Source organism: Cetorhinus maximus, chromosome 13, assembly GCF_964194155.1.
Source record: "Cetorhinus maximus chromosome 13, sCetMax3.hap1.1, whole genome shotgun sequence".
Taxonomy (NCBI): Eukaryota; Metazoa; Chordata; class Chondrichthyes; order Lamniformes; family Cetorhinidae; genus Cetorhinus; species Cetorhinus maximus.
Genome location: NC_135891.1, coordinates 101,903,955 through 101,925,929, shown reverse-complemented (window position 1 = coordinate 101,925,929; position 21,975 = coordinate 101,903,955). Strand labels below are relative to the sequence as shown.

The window sequence follows — 21,975 nt, the reverse complement described above, 5'->3', positions numbered from 1 at the left end:
TATGAGGGTTATGGGTCCAAGGGTGTTAGGTAGCGCCGAATTACAAATCAACCATGAAATCATCCAGTTGAATGCTGGTGCAGGCTTGAGAAGTTGAATAGCCTGCTCTTTTTCGTATGTTTCCATTACTGTCATCAATGCACTGGTCTAACTATTGGTGGGCGCTTAGAGTTCTTGAGGCAGATTTAGACTTAGCTATCTTGATTTAAAGTCTCTAAATGATGTGTACATCTGTAGTTCACTCTATATCCAGTTGATGATATAAGAGTCTGTTTCTATTAAGTAGATGTACAATGTACCATTTTTTTCTCTGGAGGACTTTCATTTCTTACACACTGTTTTAACAGAGCTGTATGTACCATTTGCCCTTTCAGGACAAACACCATGATGCTGCTCATGAAATTATCGAAACCATCCGGTAAGAACAGAAGTTCAGTTCTATTGGTTTTGTTGGTCAATGTGTTTTGTATTTTCTTTTTTACATATTGCCTCTTTTTTTATTGTTAGATATCTTTGTTTATAATTAGGTATTCTGACAATGTTCATAAAAGTTAACTGCTCAGATTTACCTAATATCTCGTAAATGCTCTTGTATTTAAGCATATACATAAATAATATATCCAGCCATAGTGGCCACTGATATTGGGGACTTGTTACATTTTTGCGGTCCAGTATTTCGGTTGTTCAAATCTTCAAATCCAAATTATTAAAATTTGCTGCATTTTTATACCTTTCTTAGACACTTGCTACATGACAGTTGGCATGTAGCTACATTTCATGATTATACCAGAAGTTTAAAATGATTCCATATAAGTAATTATAAAGAAACTAATACCATATCAATAACTTTGTTAATAAGCAGAATCCTGCACTAATGAGCTCCTTTTCTCTTGAGCTAATGAGATTGGCATAATTCTTTATTTTTCTTATCTTAACATACATTTCTTTCCTGTTGCACACAATTGCTTTTCAACCATGTGAATTTATTGTCCTGGCTCTGCACCCCCACATACCGACCAGTTCCTCTTGACCTACACAAACTTCAAATTAGAAGATAATATTTTCACAAACGTATTCTTTCCTGGACTAACTCATGTCTTTGCAGTCACTGATCAGTGCCTACAGTTCCCATAAGCTCAAGAGTCAGTATGCACTGGCACATATTCAGTAAACTTGTTCCTTTAATGCACATTCTCTATCGGTGTTTTCTTCACAAAAATATATTAAAACTGGTGCTTAAGGGTCAGTTCTCAGTTCAGTGGTCACTGTGCAGCTGTACAATGGTAGCATCAATTAGTTATTTTAAGACACTACTATTTAGAAGGGGTGGCTTTGCTCATTAAAGAGGACATTAGCACAATAGAGAGGGTGACCTAAGTTCAAAAAAGCTGATATAGAAGCGGCTTGGGTAGAGATGAGGAATGATAAAGGCAAAAAGTTGCTTGTAGGAGTGGTGTTCAGGCTACCTAACATGATAGGAAGGGGTTTCAAAGAAGAAATAGCGGAAGCTTAACACAGTTATGGCAATTGTCATGGGGCATTTTAACCTACATATAGACTGGAATAATCAGATGGGCAAAGATAGCGTCGATGACACATTAATAGAATGTTTTTGGGAAAGCTTCTGAGATCAAGTTCTGGAGCCAGCCAGGGAGCAGGATATGCTAGATCTCATATTGTGCAACGAGATAGGATTAATTAATGATCTCATAATGAAGGCACCCCTAGTTAGCAGTGATCATAATATGATTGAATTTTACATTCAGTTTGAAGGAGAGAAGAGTGGAACTAAGACTAGCATTTTAAACTTTAAAAGCAATTATGAGGGCATGAAAGCAGAGCTAGCAAAAGTGAACTGGCAAATTAGGGATAGGTCAATGGAGATGCAGTGTCAGACGTTTAACGGGGTATTTCAGAATTCACAGAATAGATATGTTCCAACGAGAAAGAAAGATTCCAGTGGGAGGACCCACCATCCATGGTTAGCTAAAAAAAGTTAAAGACAGTATCAAACTTAAAGAAAAAGCACATAATTGTGCAAAGCTGGGTGGCAGGTCAGAAGATTGGACAGAATATAAAACAGCAAAGGATGATTCAAAGATTAATGAGGGAAAAATTAGAGTATGAGAGAAAGCTAGCTAGGAATATAAAGACAGTAAGAGTTTCTATAGATATTTAAAAAAAAAGAGTTAACAAAGTGAGCATTGGTCCTTTAGAAAGTGAGTCTGGGGAATTAATAATGGAAAATAAAGAGATTGCAGATGAATTGAACAGGTATTTTGTATTGTTCTTTACTATCAAGGATACAAGTAATATGCCAGAAATAATTGTAAATCAGGAATTGAAAGAGAGGGACGAACTCAAATTACAATCACCAGGGAAGTGGTACTTGTCAACCTACAGCCCCGACAATTTAAGTCCCCGGGTCCTGATGGATTTCACCCTAAGGTCTAAAAAAAAAAGTGGCTAGTGAGTTAGTTGATGCCTTGATTTCAATTTTCCAAATTCCCTAGATTCGGGCAAGGTTCCATCATATTGGAAACTGGCTAATGTAACTCCTTTATTCAAAAAGGGATGGAGACAGAAAACAGGAAACTATAGGCCAGTTAGCTTAACACCTGTCATAGGGAAAATGTTAGCTATTATTAAAGACGTTATAACAGGGTACTTAGATAAATTCAAAGTAATCAGGTAGAGTCATCATGGTCGTGTGAAAGGGAAATCACATTTAACCAATTTATTGGAGCTCTTTGAAAAAGTAATGTGCTGTGGATAAAGGGGAACCGGTGGATGTACCATACTTAGAGTTTCAAAAGGCATTTGGTAAAGTGCCTCATCAAAAGTTATTGTGGAAAATAGAAGCTCATGGTGTAGGGGGTAGCATATTAGTGTGAATAGAAGATTGGTTGCCAACAGGAAGCAGAGTAGGCATAAATGGGCCATTTTCTGGTTGGCATGGTGTGATGAGTGGTGTGCCCCAGGGATCAGTGCTGAGGCCTCAACTCTTTACATAAATTATTTGGATGAAGGGACCAATGGTATGGTTGCCAAATTTGCTGATGGAAGGAAAGTAAGTTGTGAAGAGGACATGAAGAGGCTACAAAAGGATATAGATGGGTTAGATGAGTGGGCAAAGACCTGGCAAATGGTGTATACTGTGGGGAAAATGTGAGGATGTCCATTTTGGCAGGAATAATAAAAAAGCATATTATCTAAATAGAGATTGCAGAGCACTGAGATTCGGAGGGACCTGGATCTCTTAGTGTGTGAATTGCAAAAGGCTAGTATGCAGTTGCAGCAAGTAATTAGTAAAGCTAATAGAATGTTATCATTTATTGTGAGCGGAATTGAATACCAGAGTAGTGAGGTTATACTTCAGTTATACAGGGCATTGGTGAGACCACATCTGGGGTACTGTCTACTGTATTGGTCGTCTTATTTAAGGAAAGGTGTAAATCAGAGAAGGTTTACTAGACTAATACCTGAAATAGGTGGGTTGTCTTATGCAGAAAGGCTCGACAGGCTAGGCTTGTACCCATTGGAGTTAAGAGTAAGAGACGACTTGCTTGAAACCTTTAAGATCCTGAGGGGTCTTGACAGGGTGGATGTGGAAAGAATGTTTCCCCTTGTGGGAGAATCTAGAACTAGGGGTCACTGTTTAAAGATAAGGGGTCACTCATTTAAGACAGATGAGAATTTTTTTCTGAGGGCTGTGAGACTGGAATTTCCTTGCTTAAAAGGTTGAGGCAGAATCTTTGAATATCTTTAAGGCAGAAGCATATAGATTCTTGATAAGCAAGGGGGGAGAAAGGTTATGGGGGGCAGGCAGGAATGTGAAGTTGAGGTTATAATTAGATCAGCCATGATATTGAATGTTGGAGCTGGCTCGAGTGGCCCACCACTCCTCTTAACTCATATGTCCGTAAAGCACTTTAGGAGGTCTTGAGGTTGTAGGAGGTGTTGTATAAATGCAAGTCATTCCTTTGCTTCCCATTTGGATTGTTTCCAGTGTGAGGAAGCCATATCTAAACTCTAATTTATAAATGCCTCTTCCTAAACAGCTAGAGAACATTTGAGTGCTCTGGTAGCAGAATGCTTGCTTGTATCCTGTCTTTGCTCCAGACACTTGGCCTTGATGGCATTTCATAAGATCCATACAGATGAGGAAAGCCATTCAGTCCACTTGAATTCATCTAGAAAGGACCTGTCCAATTTTTGCTATTTTTTTTTGTTTATAAAGTCTAGAGTTTTCACTTTATCCACTCCACCTGGAAGTCCATTTGTTCATTTGCAGTAGGAACTACTTCTTGATATCAATCTCAAAGGAACCATTTGCCTGTCCCCATGTCCTAACCCCACAGACTAATTTATAGTAGTATTCTAGATTTAATTATTCCACCTAGTTTCCATCTTACGTATTTCTATAATTTCACCCCTCATGGCGCCTTCTTTCCAGGCTTCTGAACCAAGCTTCCAATCTGAATTATTCAAATGGACTTTAGAGCAATTTTGCAGGTAATTATAGTCCATCCAGAATATTAATTGAAATTAGCACATAACTGGTTACATAGCTTGAGATGCTGGGTTGCAGTCAGCTCTAAGATTCGAATCGAGTTCCAAAGGCTGTAGGTTCCAGCCCCCCTCCAGAAGTTGAATACACCTAATCTATGCTGACACTTGGCTGTTCGATATAGTATGAATTGGGCATTCAATGCTTGATAACATCAAAAGACCTCAACTTGCTAGATCTTCTTTTTCTGCCATGTCGCTTTGAGATTGTGCAGTTTGACTATGATTTTGCTTTGTATTTTATCTTGGCTGTTTTAAGGAAATTTAGCTTTGTTTTCCTGGTTTAAGAAAAAATGTTGGCATTAGTGAGAATGTACTTTATAAAAATGGTGGCCAAGAAGGAATGATAGTCATTCAACCTCTGATTTTCCATAAACTATGTTTGAATTTATTTCAGATGGGTTTGTGAAGAGGTCCCTGATCTTAAACTTGCTATGGAAAACTATGTGCTAGTGGACTATGATACCAAATGGTAAGATGTATTGATGCTTTATTAATAATTGTAATGAGTTTTATGAACACAAAGCAGTTTCATTTTAAAATCATCATTACAATGAAAGAGTAAACAATTTAGAAATCATCCCTAGTTTAGGAGTACTGGGAAAATTAGAGAAATGAAGGCTCTTGAACAAATTTCAAATATCTATGTTGTAAGATATTCAAAAAAGAGTTCAATTTATCCCATGTAAGGAATGACTATTTAAAGCTGTAAATTGAGGAAACAGAGTTGAAGGTCTGAGCTTATTGTGTCCTTGTTTAACTGTAGTGTGCCTAGTGCTTGATAAACAATTTTGTGAGCGTTCTCTGATTTGAAACATCTTTGTTTACTAAACTGACGGCTAAAATTGGTGTTGAGTCCTGAGCATTAAGAATGATAAAATCTAGTGTCCCTACAATTAAAATGTCCAGTGTATATTTCACGATTGCGTATTGATGTTTCCTTTGAAGGCAGTGGCAAATCATTTCGGCTGTTAGATATTTTTATAGAGTGAAGGTAATTGCATAGAAGCCGATGAAGAGAATGTAAACTATTAATGTAAAATATGCTTGCTTCATTTTTAAGGCAGTGTGGGTCCACACTGGATGCATTGGGTAGGGGAAGAAGTGCCAATGGTACTGGGATTGAACAAATGTACAAATGAGCCATTTAATTATAAATCCTGGTTTGATTCTATGCTAGATTTGGCTAAAAGCTTTTTATTTCTGTCAACAATGATGTGAAGTGAAATTTGTAATGCTCTGATAGCTTATTTGTCTTTATTTGGGCGAGGGCATGACTGTGCACACTGAGTCATTGAAGCTCTGCATGTAATAGTTTGTCAATGTCAAGGAACTTTAACAGGAGAAAGTGGAGTGAGGTGGAAGACTCTAGAATCATTTTAAGATGACTTCTGTGCTGGATAACAAACTAACTTGTGTAAGTCTTTTTTTTATTGAGGATGGGAACAATGTGTTCAGGGGCTTGGAACATGGACACATACATATATGGGTGTTGCAACAATACACTTATGTAATCATGAATGGTGTATGTAGAATTAAGCTATCGAGCAAGCCATATTAAACACTGATATTTTAGACAGCGTCAAAGCTGGAAAGGTTAGGTTATCCTGACCAAACTAAGTTTAAGTTTAAAAAAATTCATTTGTGAAATGTAGGCATCACTGTCAAGGTCGGTAATTAGTAGCCATCCCTAAATGCTTCTGAGAAGCATTTTCAATCACTGAACCAATGATAGCCATTTGATGCAATTGAGGCTTGATAGGTAGTTAAAGGTCAACCATGTTGAGTGGAGTCACATGTAGGCCAGACAGGGTAGAAGACAACAGATTTTTTTCCTTTAAGGGCGTTAATGAATCAGTGAACCAGTTTTTTTTTCATAGTCTGATAGCTTAATGGTCACTTTTTCAAACTTTTAAAACTGAATTCAAATTCTCAATATCCATGGTTGCATTTGAAGTCACATCCTATGGATTATTAGTCTGGTCACATAACCGCTATGATGCTGTATGCTCATTCTGCCCCGTTCCTAAATAGTGCACATTTATTTCGCCATCACTGGCTAGTTTGTTGTTTACACTTTTTAACTTAATTTGGTTTCAGTATTGTTGAAAACTTCAAAGTTGCACCTTGTTTTTTGGGCAAGATCATGTTTCTCCCATTTATCGGCATACATTTCAGTGGAATGGATAATCTATCTACTATTTTTAAAATTGCAATCCAAACTCCTCTGCCCTTATATTCTAATCTACCTATAACAGCAGTAGCAAATGAAAGGATGTACAGACATAGTTCAGTTGTGTTCTGACCAAAACACATACTTGAATTCAAATAGATGGTTGTAGTTTTGGTTTTCCATTAATTTAATTGAAAATTGCATTTGTGGAAATTCACTTGTAATTGCCAGAATGCCACCGGTCAAAGACATTTTTAAGATGATACAAATTTGCACATCTTTTCCTAGTTGAAAATTGACTTTAATTAGTTCTATACTTTGACTACTTGTTAGACGTTAATAAATTTGAAGATTGCTTGGGTAATTGGTAAATTAATTCTAGTATACCTAAGCATGAGGTAATGCATTTGGGTAGAAAGAATAAGGAGGCTACATATTCTTGGAGAAATAAGAGCCCCAATGGAATAGAGGAGCACAGTGAACTTGAGGTAAAGATAAACAAATCACGATATGTAGCGACAAAGGACCATAAACTTGTTTAGAACCATGCTTAAACCACATTTAAGAATACTGTGCACAGTTCTGGTTTCCATGTTCTGCAAAAGAGTTAGAGAAGCTGCAAAAAAGATCAACAAGAATGATATCAGAGTTGGTAGGCTATACCCATCAAAGTTTGAACAACTTGGTGCTCTTTTCTCTGGAAAGTGGAATGTAGTAGGGTAACCTTATATTGATCTTTTAAGGTTATGAAAGGGTTGATGAGATTTGATATAGAAAAAAAATGTTTGCACTTGTGGGGAAAGGCCAAAACTAAGCACTATAAATACAAGAATATTATGTATCCAACAGGAAATTAGGAGAAACTCTTTTATCCAGAGAGCAGTTAAAATGTAAAATCCCTGGGAGTTGTTGAGGAGACTAGCATAGATGCATTTAAAGGGAAGCTGATAAATGCACAAGGCAGAAGGGAATAAAATGATATGGCGATGGAATAGGATGAAGAGTGGGAGGAGGTTTATGTGGAGGTGAAACATTGGCATGGATGATTTGGCCAACTGGCTATATTTTGGTGTTGGGATGATGGTCCCTTTAAGAACTAGATTTCTTTGAAAGTGGATTTCTGGCAAAACACCTTGATTCCAGTAACTGATCGTGTGACCAAGTTTGCCTGGGAGAGAAACAAAAGAATAGCTATGGATCAACAAGGAGTTCATTATAGGGGTGAGTAGGTTCCTGGCTGTGGCTCTGGTCTCGAGCATGATTTTAGTTTTTAGATCAAGCTGCAGGAAACATATCTTCCAAGCAGGATTCAATTGAAATTCTGTGTGCTCTGGCTAAAAGAGTTTAAAACTCTTTTTAACGGACTCCTAACAGGGATAGCCAACCTGAGTGGGGAGAGAGAGAGAGACTCCAGAGTTAAAGATTGTTAAAATCGGGAGACTTATGACTAGAGGTGGCTAGACTTAAGAACTAGCGATGCCTGTATTAAACTGGGAGTCTACAATTGGGGGGTGGTTGGAGGAGATTTAAAGGGACAACCTTGCCATAAGTAAGTGGAAGGCCCAAGAAATCGTGACCCTATACTTGGACTAATTTCTGATAAGTACCAAAGTTTTGGGGGTGTAAGTCAAATGGGTGTAAAAGGAAATTTAAGAGTTTAAAGTATAAGTAGCTGTGTTCATTGTACTTTTAACATCCTTACTGTAACTGACTATGTAAGATAGTGTAATTATTAGTATTCATGTTCTTTGATTTTTGTGAAATAAAATTCTTTTGTGTTAAACTGTGAATCTTGTGGCTTCATTTTTAAAGTAACTGCCTGGGTTTATCAGATTTCAAAAATAAAAAATAAAAACATTACTGGTCTCTACTGGGATCATAGCAGCCTGTTAATGTGCTGTATAATCTATTTAATACTGAAAGATGTGTGAATGTGAAAAGCCAGTATTGATTTCTCCTCAGCAGTAATTACTCGTAATGGGTTTCTCTGCACAAAATTGTTTCCCTGGCTTTTTCCTAGGTTTATACATGCATTTGGTTTCGGAATCTAATTGCTAATGGCTCTATTTGTAAAGTTGCCATGGGTCTATAAACCATTCTGATGGTCATGTGGACTGCAGCGGTTCAAGAAGGCAGCTCATCACTGTCTTCTTGAGGGCAGTTAAAAATAGGCATATATACTGACATTGTTTGCAATGCATATGTCCCTTGAATAAATTTTTAAAAAGACTTCAAAAGTACTTCATTGACTGAAATGTTTTAGAGCACCCTGAAATGATGGAAGGCATGATATAAGTTTGTTCTTTCTACCTTGAATGAGATGCTCAACTATTTGCAAAAATTGATTGTATGTAAATTTTCCATTTTGAGCTTTTGGTTTTAGTATCTGGGACATGGTTTTCAATCCATTCAATATTAACGGGAATGCGTCAATAGTACTACATTCCATTTTGCCACCAGCTTACTGTTTAATTTTGATGTTGTATTTTGGACAATTTTGTGTCCTTTTTAACTTGTAAATAATTTTACTCGTGTATAGAAAAACCTAGAATTTAAAAAATGCAGCTACATATAAATACATACAATTGTACATACAAATTTAGTCAATTGTAAATATTTTCTACACCTAGCACATTTTGACAATACTATGGGGATCTCCACTATGACAGCATTGGTGTATATAAGCATTTTCCCTTGCTACTTGCGAATATTAGCTATAACTTAAAATTAATTAAAGAAATTTGTTACAAGTTTTCATTTTTGAATGCTTTTCTCAGTTGGCAGTGTGATCTTTTCCAGCTTTGAGAGTATGCAGAAGCTATGTGAGAAGTACAACCGGGCAATGGATAGCATTCAGCAGTTGGTATGTATGTATGTATGAATTACATATAGTGTATTGCAATTATGTGTTAGAAAAATGTTTTAAAGCTACTTAATTGTTCTTGTGTCCTCATTCTATTTTACAGTTTCCTCATGTATTCTCATCCACATGTATTGTGTGTGTTTGTGTGGATGTGTATCTCTATGTATCTCGAATCCAACAGAGGCCTGTATCCAGGTTTTGAATGTGATGTCTTGCCTTCGAGCTTTGAACTTGGCCTGTGCCAAGTCTGTACCTCAGCCCGGATCACTTTTATTTCTGGTGTTGCATTGAGTCTGAAACCGTGGCCAAATGTATTTTATTAATGTTGGTTTGATTTGGAAGTGGGGAGAAGGAAACAGCTGAAATAGACGACTAAGGATATACCAATGTCAAGTATTGAAAAGAAAACAAAATATCTTATAGGGTATGTGTTTGACTGGCTGAGCAGCCTGCTGTTCCAGAACAGTGGCGTCTCAGTGAGGGGAAGGAAGACTTCATTAGCTTCCTGTATTAATAAAGTAAATAATAAAATGGTCTTAGATTCAATACATTTTTGCACTGGCCATCTTTGCCCCACAGAGAAACCAACAGTGCTCACCAATGCTCACCAATTTCTGTATAGTGAGGGTCTCATCTTGGCTGAGCTAGTTGATGATGGAGCTCAGAAGATAGGAAGTTCATTTTTTGAGTGTGCAAATGGCCTTTTATTGGCTTCTTTTATGGCTTATTTACATGCATTGAGTGCTTTCAGCAAATGGGTTACCTTTTCATTTGGGAACGAATGGGAGTGTTGGGTACTAAAGATATGGTCGAAATTTCATAGCATTGTTACCAGCTCATATTGAAATCCATTAAAACATGTTAGAAAATAACTTGGTGTAGACTTGGTTACTTTCTCTAGTTTCTGGCTCCTGAAAGAAATAATGTTGGTTATAAATGTCAGCTTCCATTATAATTAGTACAAAATAGTGGTACTCATAAGTTTTCCTTTTGAAGTTCTTTTGACTGGTAATTCTCTTGTGAATATTCATTGTCTTTCCCAGGGAAAGAGAAACGCTTATTAACACAATTTATCAAAAACTTACATATTTTCAATTTGGGAATAAATTCTCGGTTGCTGGCAAGATTAATTGAATTCTTCAATAATTTATTTTGTATTGGCATCGCAGACCAACAAACTGTTTAAATGCCAATAAACTAAGTATCTTAATTGGACACTTGGTGCCTTTTTGACATGGAAGTTATTGGTTTTCTCCAAGTTGTTTCTAAAAAATCTTGGCCTGGATTTTGCAACAGTAATGATGGTGAAGCTGTCATTTGCTGCTGTTACTATGTGAAACTGACAATTTAAGGCGACTGCATATGCAGAGTTAAATGCAGAAATTCAGACGCTGCTGTCACTGAATCTCTGCTCCTCCACTGTATATACTATTCAAGTCCCTGGAAGATGGAAATCATTTAGAAATCACTGATTTGACTTGAACTTCTACTTTTTATGCAATTTGTCTCACTGCCTTGTAAATGTTATGCCTTGTTGAGTTGTAAATGAGTTTTTAATGCTGTACTAAGTTCTTGATTTTTGCTGAGCAAGCTCATGTGCCCTGACAACTAATTTTATATTTGTAGAATGGCAAATTTCCCCAGTCTGTTAAAGATTTCATAGATTTAAAAAAAAAGAGATCTTATCTTTCATCTACTGTAGTCTCTTGTATGTCCCAATCCTTATGTCACTTTCTGTAAAATTGCAAAAGGTGAATGCTGAATCCTGATTGTTCCTTCCAGGTTTGCTGTCTGAGAATTTTCCATGTGATTGATTGCTTAAGTTGTTTGATTGTATCATTTTTGTTGGGCACCAGAGATTCTCTATAATTGGCGCCAGAATGAAATTAACATTGGGCAAAGTGAAATCTACGTCACAGAGATCGCTACATCTTTGTGGGCAGCTTTCTTTGTCAGCAGTGAGCGCCTGTAGTCTCTGATTGCAAAATCAACCAATTTAGGTATCATTGCTTGAAAGTGCTGTTTGAAAATGTTGTTAGGAACCATGTCCCTATTATTATGTTCATAAATCTTGTTTGGGTATTGTCTATAATTTTCATGTCCCATGTATCATGGGGTTTTTCTGGATATTTCACAGCTCCATGTAAAATGAAAACCAAATTTTTCTCCTAATGCTTATGACATTTGCTTCATTTTCCCAATGCTAACAAGCTCGGAAATATCGTCTGAAGAACAGATAGTAAAATAGGGGAGAATTCGCATGAGGAGCAATCATTAACTATAAAAATATATTGGCCTCTGCAATTGGGGAGTGGGTGGGATTAGATGAAACATCAATTTCAGATATAATTCTTAAAGTTACGTGCATAGTTTTGGTTTGTAAATTTATTTGAGATTCCCTGTGTTGTGCTATCACTTAGGTGGTGGTGTTGTCGACAAATTTAATTGCTAAGTGGGTGCTGTTAGAAACACAATTTACTCAACTGAGTTTGCTTAATTGAAAAATACCTCCAATTTAATACAGTGGAAAGGGACGACACAGCCTATGAAACTGAACACTCGGCCTTGCAATGGCCTGCTACGACATATTCTGCAACAGGTCTACAACCACTCAGTGACTGACCCAGAGAAACTGAACAACTATGAACCCTTTTCCCCTGAGGTTTATGGTGAAACATCCTTCGATTTAGTCGCTCAAATGATTGATGAGATCAAGATGACTGAAGATGATACGTTTGTTGATTTAGGAAGTGGTAAGAAATTCAACTTTGTTGGCCAGTTTTACTGAGCTATTGATAGAAAAATAATTATGAATAAAAACTGAACTGACAAGCCTAGCTCATAATTAGAATGTTAGGTGACGTTTAGCCAATTGACCTGAATATTAGTGTAACAGTTGTGTTTTTATAAGGCAATAGAGTAATTTATATGAAAATAGGAAATTCTGGATTATGTTGTGGTGGTATAACTCATTTGTATTGGGTAGACGGTTGTATTGATTGATAACTTTCTTCCTTTCCCCAAGGAGTGGGTCAAGTAGTGTTGCAAGTTGCTGCAGCTACACAGTGCAAGCATTACTATGGTGTAGAGAAGGCAGAGATACCTGCAAAATATGCAGAGGTAAGTGCTAAATATTGTGAAAAATTCCCAATCAAGAAAAAACACAGTATAATTGTTTTTTGCCCTACACAGACAATGGACACAGAGTTCAGAAAATGGATGCGATGGTATGGGAAGAAATATGGAGAGTACACAGTAAGTTTGTTTTATGCAAAGCTTCAGACATAAACATTTTAAATCTTTTCATTCTTAGAATTAAATTACCAAAAAATGTTTTCTCTTTTTTTAAACCTCTGTGCATTTTCTGTCTTTAAAACATAACTATGTTGCATAGTTGTGGTGTCAAATTTGTCCCATGGTAAATGTATGCTCTGGTCTAGTTACCCCTGCGCTCCCACCCCATTTCACCTGAAGTCTACTCTAGGCCTGACACAGCACAAATGTGAGATATGGCTATATTTCTTTGTCACTTAGGTTCCCTTGTGCTCTGCCAGCTATATGCTGTTTCATGAACCTTGTTCGTATGTTTCCATACTTTGCTGTTTTGGTTTCTGTGCTCTATTTTCTCTTTCATCCTTTTGGTCGGGCGTTGTGCAGAGAAGGGAACTGCCTGGAACCAGATTGAATTTCCTGGTGGTATATGTATGGAAAATGAGCACTTGGTTGTTTCCATTCTAACTTGGCGCCTGCCTGTCTTTTGTACTCCACCCTTTATCCTTTCTACTATGACCCCCCCCTTCTTATCGTTTTTTACTATTTCCTTCTGTTCCTGTGTATACTACATTGCTTTATTACCTCCATCTCTTCCACTTCTGTTGCTACCCAGTTTCTCCTTTCCCTGTGCTCTTCTTCCACTATCCCCTCTTCTCTATTTTTCTCTATCCAACAACTGAAACTATCCATTCTCTGACTTCCCAACCTCCTCCCCTCATAAGCTCTACTATATTCTGTACCCTTGCCTACACTTACTAATCTACATGGTTCCCTGTCTTCCATGGATTAAATTTAAAATTTTTGTCTACAAGTTCCTCCTTTCCCACACTTTCTGAAATCCTTCTCAGCTATATCATGTTTCAGTATGCTATTTCCTCTGATGCTGACCTTGTATACACACCCCATAGCCAAGTCTGGTTGCACAGTCTTTGGAACATAGGAACAGGAATAGGCTATTCAGCCAGACGATTTTGATTCACTGTTCAATTAGATTATGGCTGATGTGCATCAACCACCTGAGTTATCTTGTCTTTGGAACCCTGATGCCCAAGTCTTAAGCCCCTCTTAACTCTTAAATATTTATATTTTATTTGATATTTTCCACTTATCCTTTGGACACCTTTTCTAATCTCACCCTCCCAGCTTGGTGTCAGCTTCCTTTGCTTACCCCTCTGTGAAATTGAAAGAAACTTGTACTTAAATAACACTTTTACCATGATTGTAGAACATCCTAAAATGCCTAATAACCAAAAGTTTTCTTTTGAGGTGCATTTTGTAGGTAAACATGATGGCCAGAATTGTGCACAGCTTGTGGTCCTGGAACAAAGAATGTTTTTGGTGGCAAATGTTGAAAGAGGAAGGCCAGCTAAGTTACCGTGAGATCTTTATGATCCTTTTTAGGTGTCTTTTGCGTCCGCCTGAACAGGTGGAATGGGCCTTTTTTTTTTAATGGCCTGCCTAGAAAATGGCATCCTCTCTCTCAATATTTTGCCCGCTTAGTACTGCACTGAAATGTCAGTTAAGTACTCAAGCCTGTAGTACCGCTTGAATTTATGACCTTTTGACCCAAAGAAAGCAGTGCTACCCGCTAAGTTGAGCTGACACCAAACACTCTTTTCGATTAGGTTTAACCTTGGAAGTGAGATCCATGTTTCAATTGTGGTGGTTTCACACGCTTGTTCTTTGTGCCATTTTTTAAAATCTGCACATTGAGTGACCAGTCTGATTATACTCTGTTGACAATTTAATATGAATTTTTAAATGTTGCATGTGTTTCTATTTTAAATTTAATTTTGTGCAACAGTATCTCTGCTTTTAACTTAGTGGTCATTTGGACTGTAGGGAGAAATCCAAATACTTATTCCACAGATACAATCCAGCCTTTCCAGTGAAGAAAGTATATATGAGACTCAGACTTTTCTATGTCTCATTGTGGTCATTGTTTGGAAGTAAGTGGTTTTATGATTGTTGAAGGTAGGATCATGCATCTTGTGCCCAACTATTCTGCATCAAGGTCCAGAATTGGTTAGCGTAGTGAGGTCTCAATAAGAGATTTTTGTACTTCTATAGTGGCATTGACATTTCTGATAAGTCTGAAAGGAAACCATTAAACTGTGGTGTGAATTAAGAATTTTGAAAGTGACTGATGACCCATGGTAGAGACCAGTTTGTACTGTACTAATAATGGCTATTGAATTTTGCAAAATAATGTGCAACCAATTGCATAGTTTTGAACTAAATGTTTTGTTTCTTATTCTTTATTTGATATGCATCTTATGGTCAAATATAAGAGAATTGTATATTGTGATTTTGAGCAGTTTCTATTTCTTTTAGCTGGAAAGAGGTGACTTCCTATCTGAAGAATGGAAAGAAAAAATTGCAAGTACAAGGTGACCAGTTTAGAATAATACGTAATTCAGTGTTTAGTACATTAATATTTTTTTGTTGGCTGTTGAGGTGGTGTCTGCATTTGACCCTTTGGGATTGATAATTTTACAAGTGGGTTTTGACAATTTGAGTATCAGTTATGGGCAAAAGTGGGATATAATCAGTTGCACAAGTATACATCCTTGCTGAGTCCAGCTGCAGCTTGTAAGACCTTATAGTACCTGTAGTTTCTTTTTTAGGGGAAAAAAAGAGCACAGCTTTCTCTAGCCTACAGATACCGTTCTTGTATCAATAGAAACATCAACATAGTGTTTCCACCGGGTTTCACTGGATATAGGCCAAACCAGCCTAAATGATTAAGGAATTTCAAGTCCAAATAGTTTCCAGAGTCTCTTATGCTATTTTTAAAAGCTACATTGCCCTGGAAACTGCCCACGTCCCTGACTGAATTAATGAGCTTGGTGAGTTTCTTCTGCTGGTATCTATTTGCAGCCCTTTGAGAAGGCTCTTCAAATTGAGTGCTATTTTTTAGGTGCAAAGCCACTCATAGGTGCTATTAAATGTTTTTAAATATTAAAGAATATTTAATTTACTAGAACTGTCTCGTGTACACCAATTAAGTTAGTAAATGGTTCTAGGTAGTGTTTTAAAATCATTTCAGTTATTTGAAGTCCTATTATTGACAGGTGGTGGACGCGTATTAAAAGGCTTTCTTCGTGATGAACTGAATTTCAGCTACATTAATACCATTCTTGCATACATCAACATTTTTTTAATGTTAGAGAAATAAAACAAAATTAGATAACATTACCTGGTTTACCTAGCTGATTTATGGAAGATTTTAGGTTTGTAATTATGCAAATGTGTTTGAGTAGAAACTTGAACCATAACTTCACTATGAAAAAGGAACACAATTTTGAGTGGAAATTGTGCCTGGATTGTTGTTTGCATCCACAACAGAAGCAATAATTTCACAGTTTGTCAGTGATTTTTTTTTATAAATAGATCATGCCAATGTGATACCAATGTGGTTATCGGGGGTAGGCGGGAATGTGGAGCTGAGATTACAATCAGATCAGCATGATCTTTTTGAATGGTAGAGCAGGCTCGAAGGGCTGAGTGGCCCACGCCTCCTAATTTGTATATTTGTACCAGTAAGCAAATAATTCTTATAGTAGTGCCAACTGTAATCAAGATAAGGTGAGTTGAAATCGCACCAAGTGAAAAGTTCAAATCAGATCTTTTTTTAAATCATGAAATGTAAAGCTGGTAGAAGTAGAAGTGGCCATAAAGCTGTTGGCTCGTCATAAAAACCGATCTTGTTTACTAACGTCTTTGAGAAGGAAACCTGCCACCCCTATTCACTCTGATGTGTCTCCAATCAGACACCATTTTGGTTGGCACTTAACTGCCTGCTGAAATGGCCCAGCAATCCACTCGGCTGTAACAAACTTCTTGTAGCAATTCTAAAAGGTCCGCCGCCACCTGCTAAGGGCAGTGAAAGATGGCATTAAATGCCAGTTATGCCCACATCTGAGAACTGAGAAATCATTTTTTAAAAAATGAGTAAAAGTCCTTTGTTCAATCCTGTATTCCCCCTCTTGTATGACCAAAACTTCAATTTTTGAAACTGCAATTGCTTGGCAGGAATTTCATCCTTTTTTTCCTTTGTTTGCTTTTTTTTACGGAATTCGCATGAAATAAGAATTTATATAGTGATTGTATGTGAAGGATAAGTTAGTATGGTTATGCACATGCTGCAAACAATTTTCGTTTGAGAAGTTTGTTTCACAGTTTAAAGCTAACCATATTCATTGTGTTTCAGCTAACTGTGACTCTAGGCTTTTTTACTCTCCTTCAAGTGTCTTAAATATCAGAAGTTTTAGCACAGAAGTCCAATACTTATGCTGCAGCAGAGTTACTGGCCTAATACTTTCTGTAATTTTTTTCTTTCGCTGTTTCTTTTCTGCTCTCCCCCCACCATTACATCTGCTGTCTCCCAAGGAACTTTCTTTGGCCCCCATCCTGTGTCGCATCTCCTTGTGACATCATCTGAAGGCACTGTCAGTTTCTCATGTACTCTGATGACACCCAGCTCTGCTTTACCACTACTTCTCTTGACTCCTGCACTGTTACTAAATTATCAGACTGTTTATCCGACATCTAGTACTGGATGAGCAGAAATTTTCCCCAGTTAAATATTGGGAAGACTGAAGCCATTGTTTTCAGTCCTGCTCCAAACTCTGTTCCCTTGCTCCTGACTCTGTCTTTTCTCAGGCAGCAGTCTGAAGTTAAGCCAATCTGTTTGCAACTTTGGTGTCACATTTAATCCTGAGATGTGGTTCCAACCTTATAGTGCCATCACTGAGACTGCCCATTTTCACCTCCGTATAAAATGACATGACTACTTTTTCTCTGTCTCAGCTTATCTCCTGCTGTAACCCTCATCCATGCCTTTGTTACCTCTGGACTTCACTATTCAACACCCTCCAGGCTGGTGTCTCACATTCTACTCTCTGTAAACTTGAGGTCATCCAAAGCTCTGCTGCCCACACCTTAACTCTCAGCAAGTCCCGTTCCCTGTGACCCTTGTACTTGCTGACCTACATTGTATCCCAGTCAAGCAACGTCTTAACTTATAATTCTTATCCCTGTTTTCAAATCCCTCTATGGATTTACTCCTCCCTATCTCTCTCAGCTGCTCTAATCCTCAAATATCAGCACTTGTTTAATTTTGGCCTCTTGTGCATTCTGAATTATAATTGCCCCACCATTTGTTGCTGTGCCTTCAGGTATCTGATCCAAGCTCTGGAATTTCCTCCCTACACCTCTCTGCTTCTCTACCTCACCACCTCACTTTGCTTCTTTAAGACATTCTTTAAAACAATCCTTTTTGACCAAGCTTTTAGTTATCTGACCTAATGGGCGGGATTTTCCGCACCTGCCCGTCACTGGGATCTTCTGGTCCTGCCGCAAGTCAGCGGACTTCTGGCTGAGTCACCGCCTCGCCTGCGACAGGGCCAGAAAATCCCGGGCAATATCTTCTGATGTAGCTTCATGTCATACTTGGTTTTATAATGCTCCTGTGAAGTGCCTTGGAGTGTTTTGTGTTAACATGAGTTTTCTGTAATGTCAGCCTTCATTTTATCATCATTATCCATCTTAGTCTTGGGTTAGACCCATCTCCCTAGCTGTCATTCCCTTTGCTTCTAGGTGAAATAATTTTTGTTTCTAATTCGCCCATCTTGAATTTAAATATTTCCCACTACTGGTTTATTTTGTCTAAATTTGATATGCTTCCTTCCATTTAAAAATTTTCATTTCTAGCTTAGCACTTTTTAAACACTTTTTTTTAACCCTTCCATCTATTCTGCCTTTAAACATAGTTGTTATTATTCCTGATCCTAAATATTCTACTTTCAGGCCTTTTTTGTTCCAGACCATTTTCCAAAACTAGGTCTAACAATTGTTATACTAGCTATAATTGTAACTGATGAAAAAACAGCCCTGAATGCATTCTGTGAGCCCTTCCCTATTTTGAGCAGTTGTTAGTGTTATCTCAGACTACATCTGGATAGTTTGTGCCTTGTTATCACAGCTCTATTCTGAAACCTTCTTTGAATTATGTGTACATCTCTTCCTGTATTTCTCAAGATTTGTTCCATAACATAAGCCCAATGATGTTGCAGTATCATTATTTCTCAATTCATTTCGGATAATTAGTGGAAACACCAATGTACAAGTTGAAGTTTTGTATAGTAATACCTCCATTACCTCATTGCCATGTTTTAAATATCCCCCAATTTTACGAACATATGAAATGGGAGCAGAAGTAGGCCTTTCGGCTCCTCAAGCCTGTTCTGCCGTTAAATAAGATCATGGCTCATCTGTTTGTTTTGAGTTCTATATTCCCATCCATCCCTGTTAACCTTAGTCGCTTGTTAAGCAAGGGAATCAATCTACCTCTGCCTTAAAAATATTCAGTGACCCCACTTCCACTGTCTTCTGAGGCAGAGTTCCAAAGTCGTACAACCCTCAGAAAACATTTCTTCTCATCTCTGTCCTGTAAGGGCGACCTCTAATTTTAAAACAGTGCCCCCTAGTCCTGGACTCACCCACAAGAGGAAACATCCTTTAAATGACCACCTTGTCAAGACCATTCAGGATCTTTTATACTTCAATTAAGTCACTCCTCATTCTTCTAAACTCCATGAAAACAAGCCCAGCCTGTCCAACCTATCCTCATAAGACAAACTGCTCAATCCAAGTATCAGTCTAGTAAATCTCCTCTGAACTGCCTCCAACGCATGATTTCCCTTTCACAAAACCATGCTGACTCTTCCCAATTACCTTGTGTTTTTTTTTGAGTGCCCAGCTATGACGGCTTTAATTATTGACTCTTAACACCTTCCCCATTACAGTTGTGAAGCTAACTAGCCTATAGTTTCCTGTTTTCTGCCTCCCTCCCTTCTTGAAAGGAGTGGTTATATTTGCGACTTTCCAGTCTGATGGAACTTTTCCAGAATCTAGGGAATTTTGGAAAACTAACACCAACACATCTACTACCTCATTAGCCACCTCTTTTAATACCCTAGGATGAAATCCATCTGGACCCAGAGACTTGTCAGCCTGCAGCTCCATCGGTTTGCTCAGTACTGCTTCCTCAGTGATTGTAATTTCACCAAGTTCCCCTCTCCCCACCACCACCTGCTTACAGCTATTACTATGTTTTTTGTATCCTCTAGTGTGAAGACAGAAGCAAAATACTTGTTCATTTCATCCGCCATTTCCTTATTATCTACTATTAACTCACCATTCTCACTAACTTTACCTACCCTTTTTTTGGTTTCAATACCTATAGAAAATCTTGCTATCCGTTTATACATTTCTAGCTAGCTTCCTCTCATACTCTTCTTTTGTTTTATTAATTCACGGGATGTGGACTTCGCTGGCTGGGCCAGTATTTATTGCCCACCCCTAGTTGTCCTTGAGAAGGTGGTGGTGAGCTGCCTTCTTGAACCGCTGCAATCCATGTGGTGTAGGTACACCCACAGTGCTGTTAGGAAGGGAGTTCCAGGATTTTAACCCAGTGACAGTGAAGGAACGGCGATATATTTCCCAAGTCAGGATGGTGAGTAACTTGGAGGGGAACTTCCAGGTGGTGATGTTCCCATCTATCTGCTGCTCTTGTCCTTCTAGATGATAGTGGTCGTGGTTTTGGAAGGCGCTGTCGAAGGAGCCTTGGTCAATTCCTGCAGTGCATCCTGTAGATGGTATGCACTGCTGCTACTGTGTGTCAGTGGTGGAGGGAGTGAATGTTTGTGGATGTGGTGCCAATCAAGCAGGCTGCTTTGTCCTGGATGGTGTCAAGCATCTTGAGCGTTGTTGGAGCTGCACTCATCTAGCCAAGTGGAGAGTATTCCATAACACTCTTGACCTGTGCCTTGTAGATGGTGAACAGATTTTGGGGAGTCAGGAGGTGAGTTACTTGTCGCAGGATTCCTAGCCTCTGACCTGCTCTTGTAGCAGTATTTATATGACTAGTTCAGTTCAGTTTTTGGTCACCCCCAGGATGTTGGGTGCAGGGGATTCAGCGATTGTAATGCCATTGAACGTTAAGGTGGACATGGTCATTGCCTGACACTTGTGTGGCGTGAATGTTACTTGCCACCTGGATATTGTCCCGGTCTTGTTTCATTTGGACATGGGCTGCTTGAGTATCTGAGGAGTCTCGAATGGTGCTGAACATTATGCAATCATCAGCGAACATACCCACTTCTGACCTTATGATGGAAGGAAGGTCATTGATGAAGCAGCTGAAGATGGTTGGGCCAAAGACACTACCCTGAGGCACGCCTGCAGTGATGTCCTGGAGCTGAGATGATTGACTTCCAACAGCCACAACCATCTTCGTTTGTGCTAGGTATGACTCCAACCAGCGGAGAGTTTTCCCCTGATTCCCTTTGATTCCAGCTTTGCTAGGGCTCCTTGATGCCACACTTGGTGAAATGTGGCCTTGATGTCAAAGGCAGTCACTCTCACCTCACCTTGGGAGTTCAGCTCTTTTGCCCATGTTTGAACCAAGGCTGTAATGAGGCCAGGAGCTGATTGATCTTGGCAGAACCCAAACTGGGTGTCAGTGAGCAGGTTACTGATAAGCAAGTGCTGCTTGATAGCACTGTTGATGAATCATTCCATTACTTTAATGATCGAGAGTAGTCTGATGGGGCGGTAATTGGCTGGGTTGGATTTGTCCTGCTTTTTGTGTACAGGACATACTTGGGTAATTTTCCACATGGGGTAGATGCCAGTGTTGTAGCTGTACTGGAACAGCGTGGCTAGGGGCACGGCAAGTTCTGGAGCACCAGTCTTCAGTACTATTGCTGGAATATTGTCAGGGCCCATAGCCTTTGCAGTATCCAGTGCCTTCAGCCGTTTCTTGATATCTTGTAGAGTGAATCGCATTGGCTGAAGACTGGCATCTGTGATGCTGGGGACTTCCAGAGGAGGCCAACATGGATCATCCACTTGGCACTTCTGGCTGAAGATTGCAAAAGATAAGGCTGAAGCATTTGCTGCACTGATGTGCTGGGCCCCTCCATCATTGAAGATGGGATATTTGTGGAACCTCTTCCCCCAGAGAGTTGTTTAACTGTCCACCACCATTCACGACTGGATGTGACAGGACTGCAGAGCTTGATCTGATGCG

General features: G+C 38.5%; 1 protein-coding gene across 7 annotated transcripts in view; it reads left to right on the top strand.

The window, feature by feature from the left end:
- The window catches only part of dot1l (DOT1-like histone H3K79 methyltransferase), a 113,493-nt gene that overhangs the window by 19,233 nt on the left and 72,285 nt on the right, over positions 1-21,975 (top strand). For all 7 annotated transcript variants that reach the window (XM_078555903.1, XM_078555898.1, XM_078555901.1 and 4 more), the window contains exons 2-8: positions 375-418; positions 4,967-5,041; positions 9,542-9,605; positions 12,130-12,358; positions 12,631-12,725; positions 12,798-12,860; positions 15,213-15,268. In XM_078555903.1, the coding sequence (XP_078412029.1) occupies positions 375-418; positions 4,967-5,041; positions 9,542-9,605; positions 12,130-12,358; positions 12,631-12,725; positions 12,798-12,860; positions 15,213-15,268 (626 nt within the window). The remainder of the gene's footprint in view (positions 1-374; positions 419-4,966; positions 5,042-9,541; positions 9,606-12,129; positions 12,359-12,630; positions 12,726-12,797; positions 12,861-15,212; positions 15,269-21,975) is intronic.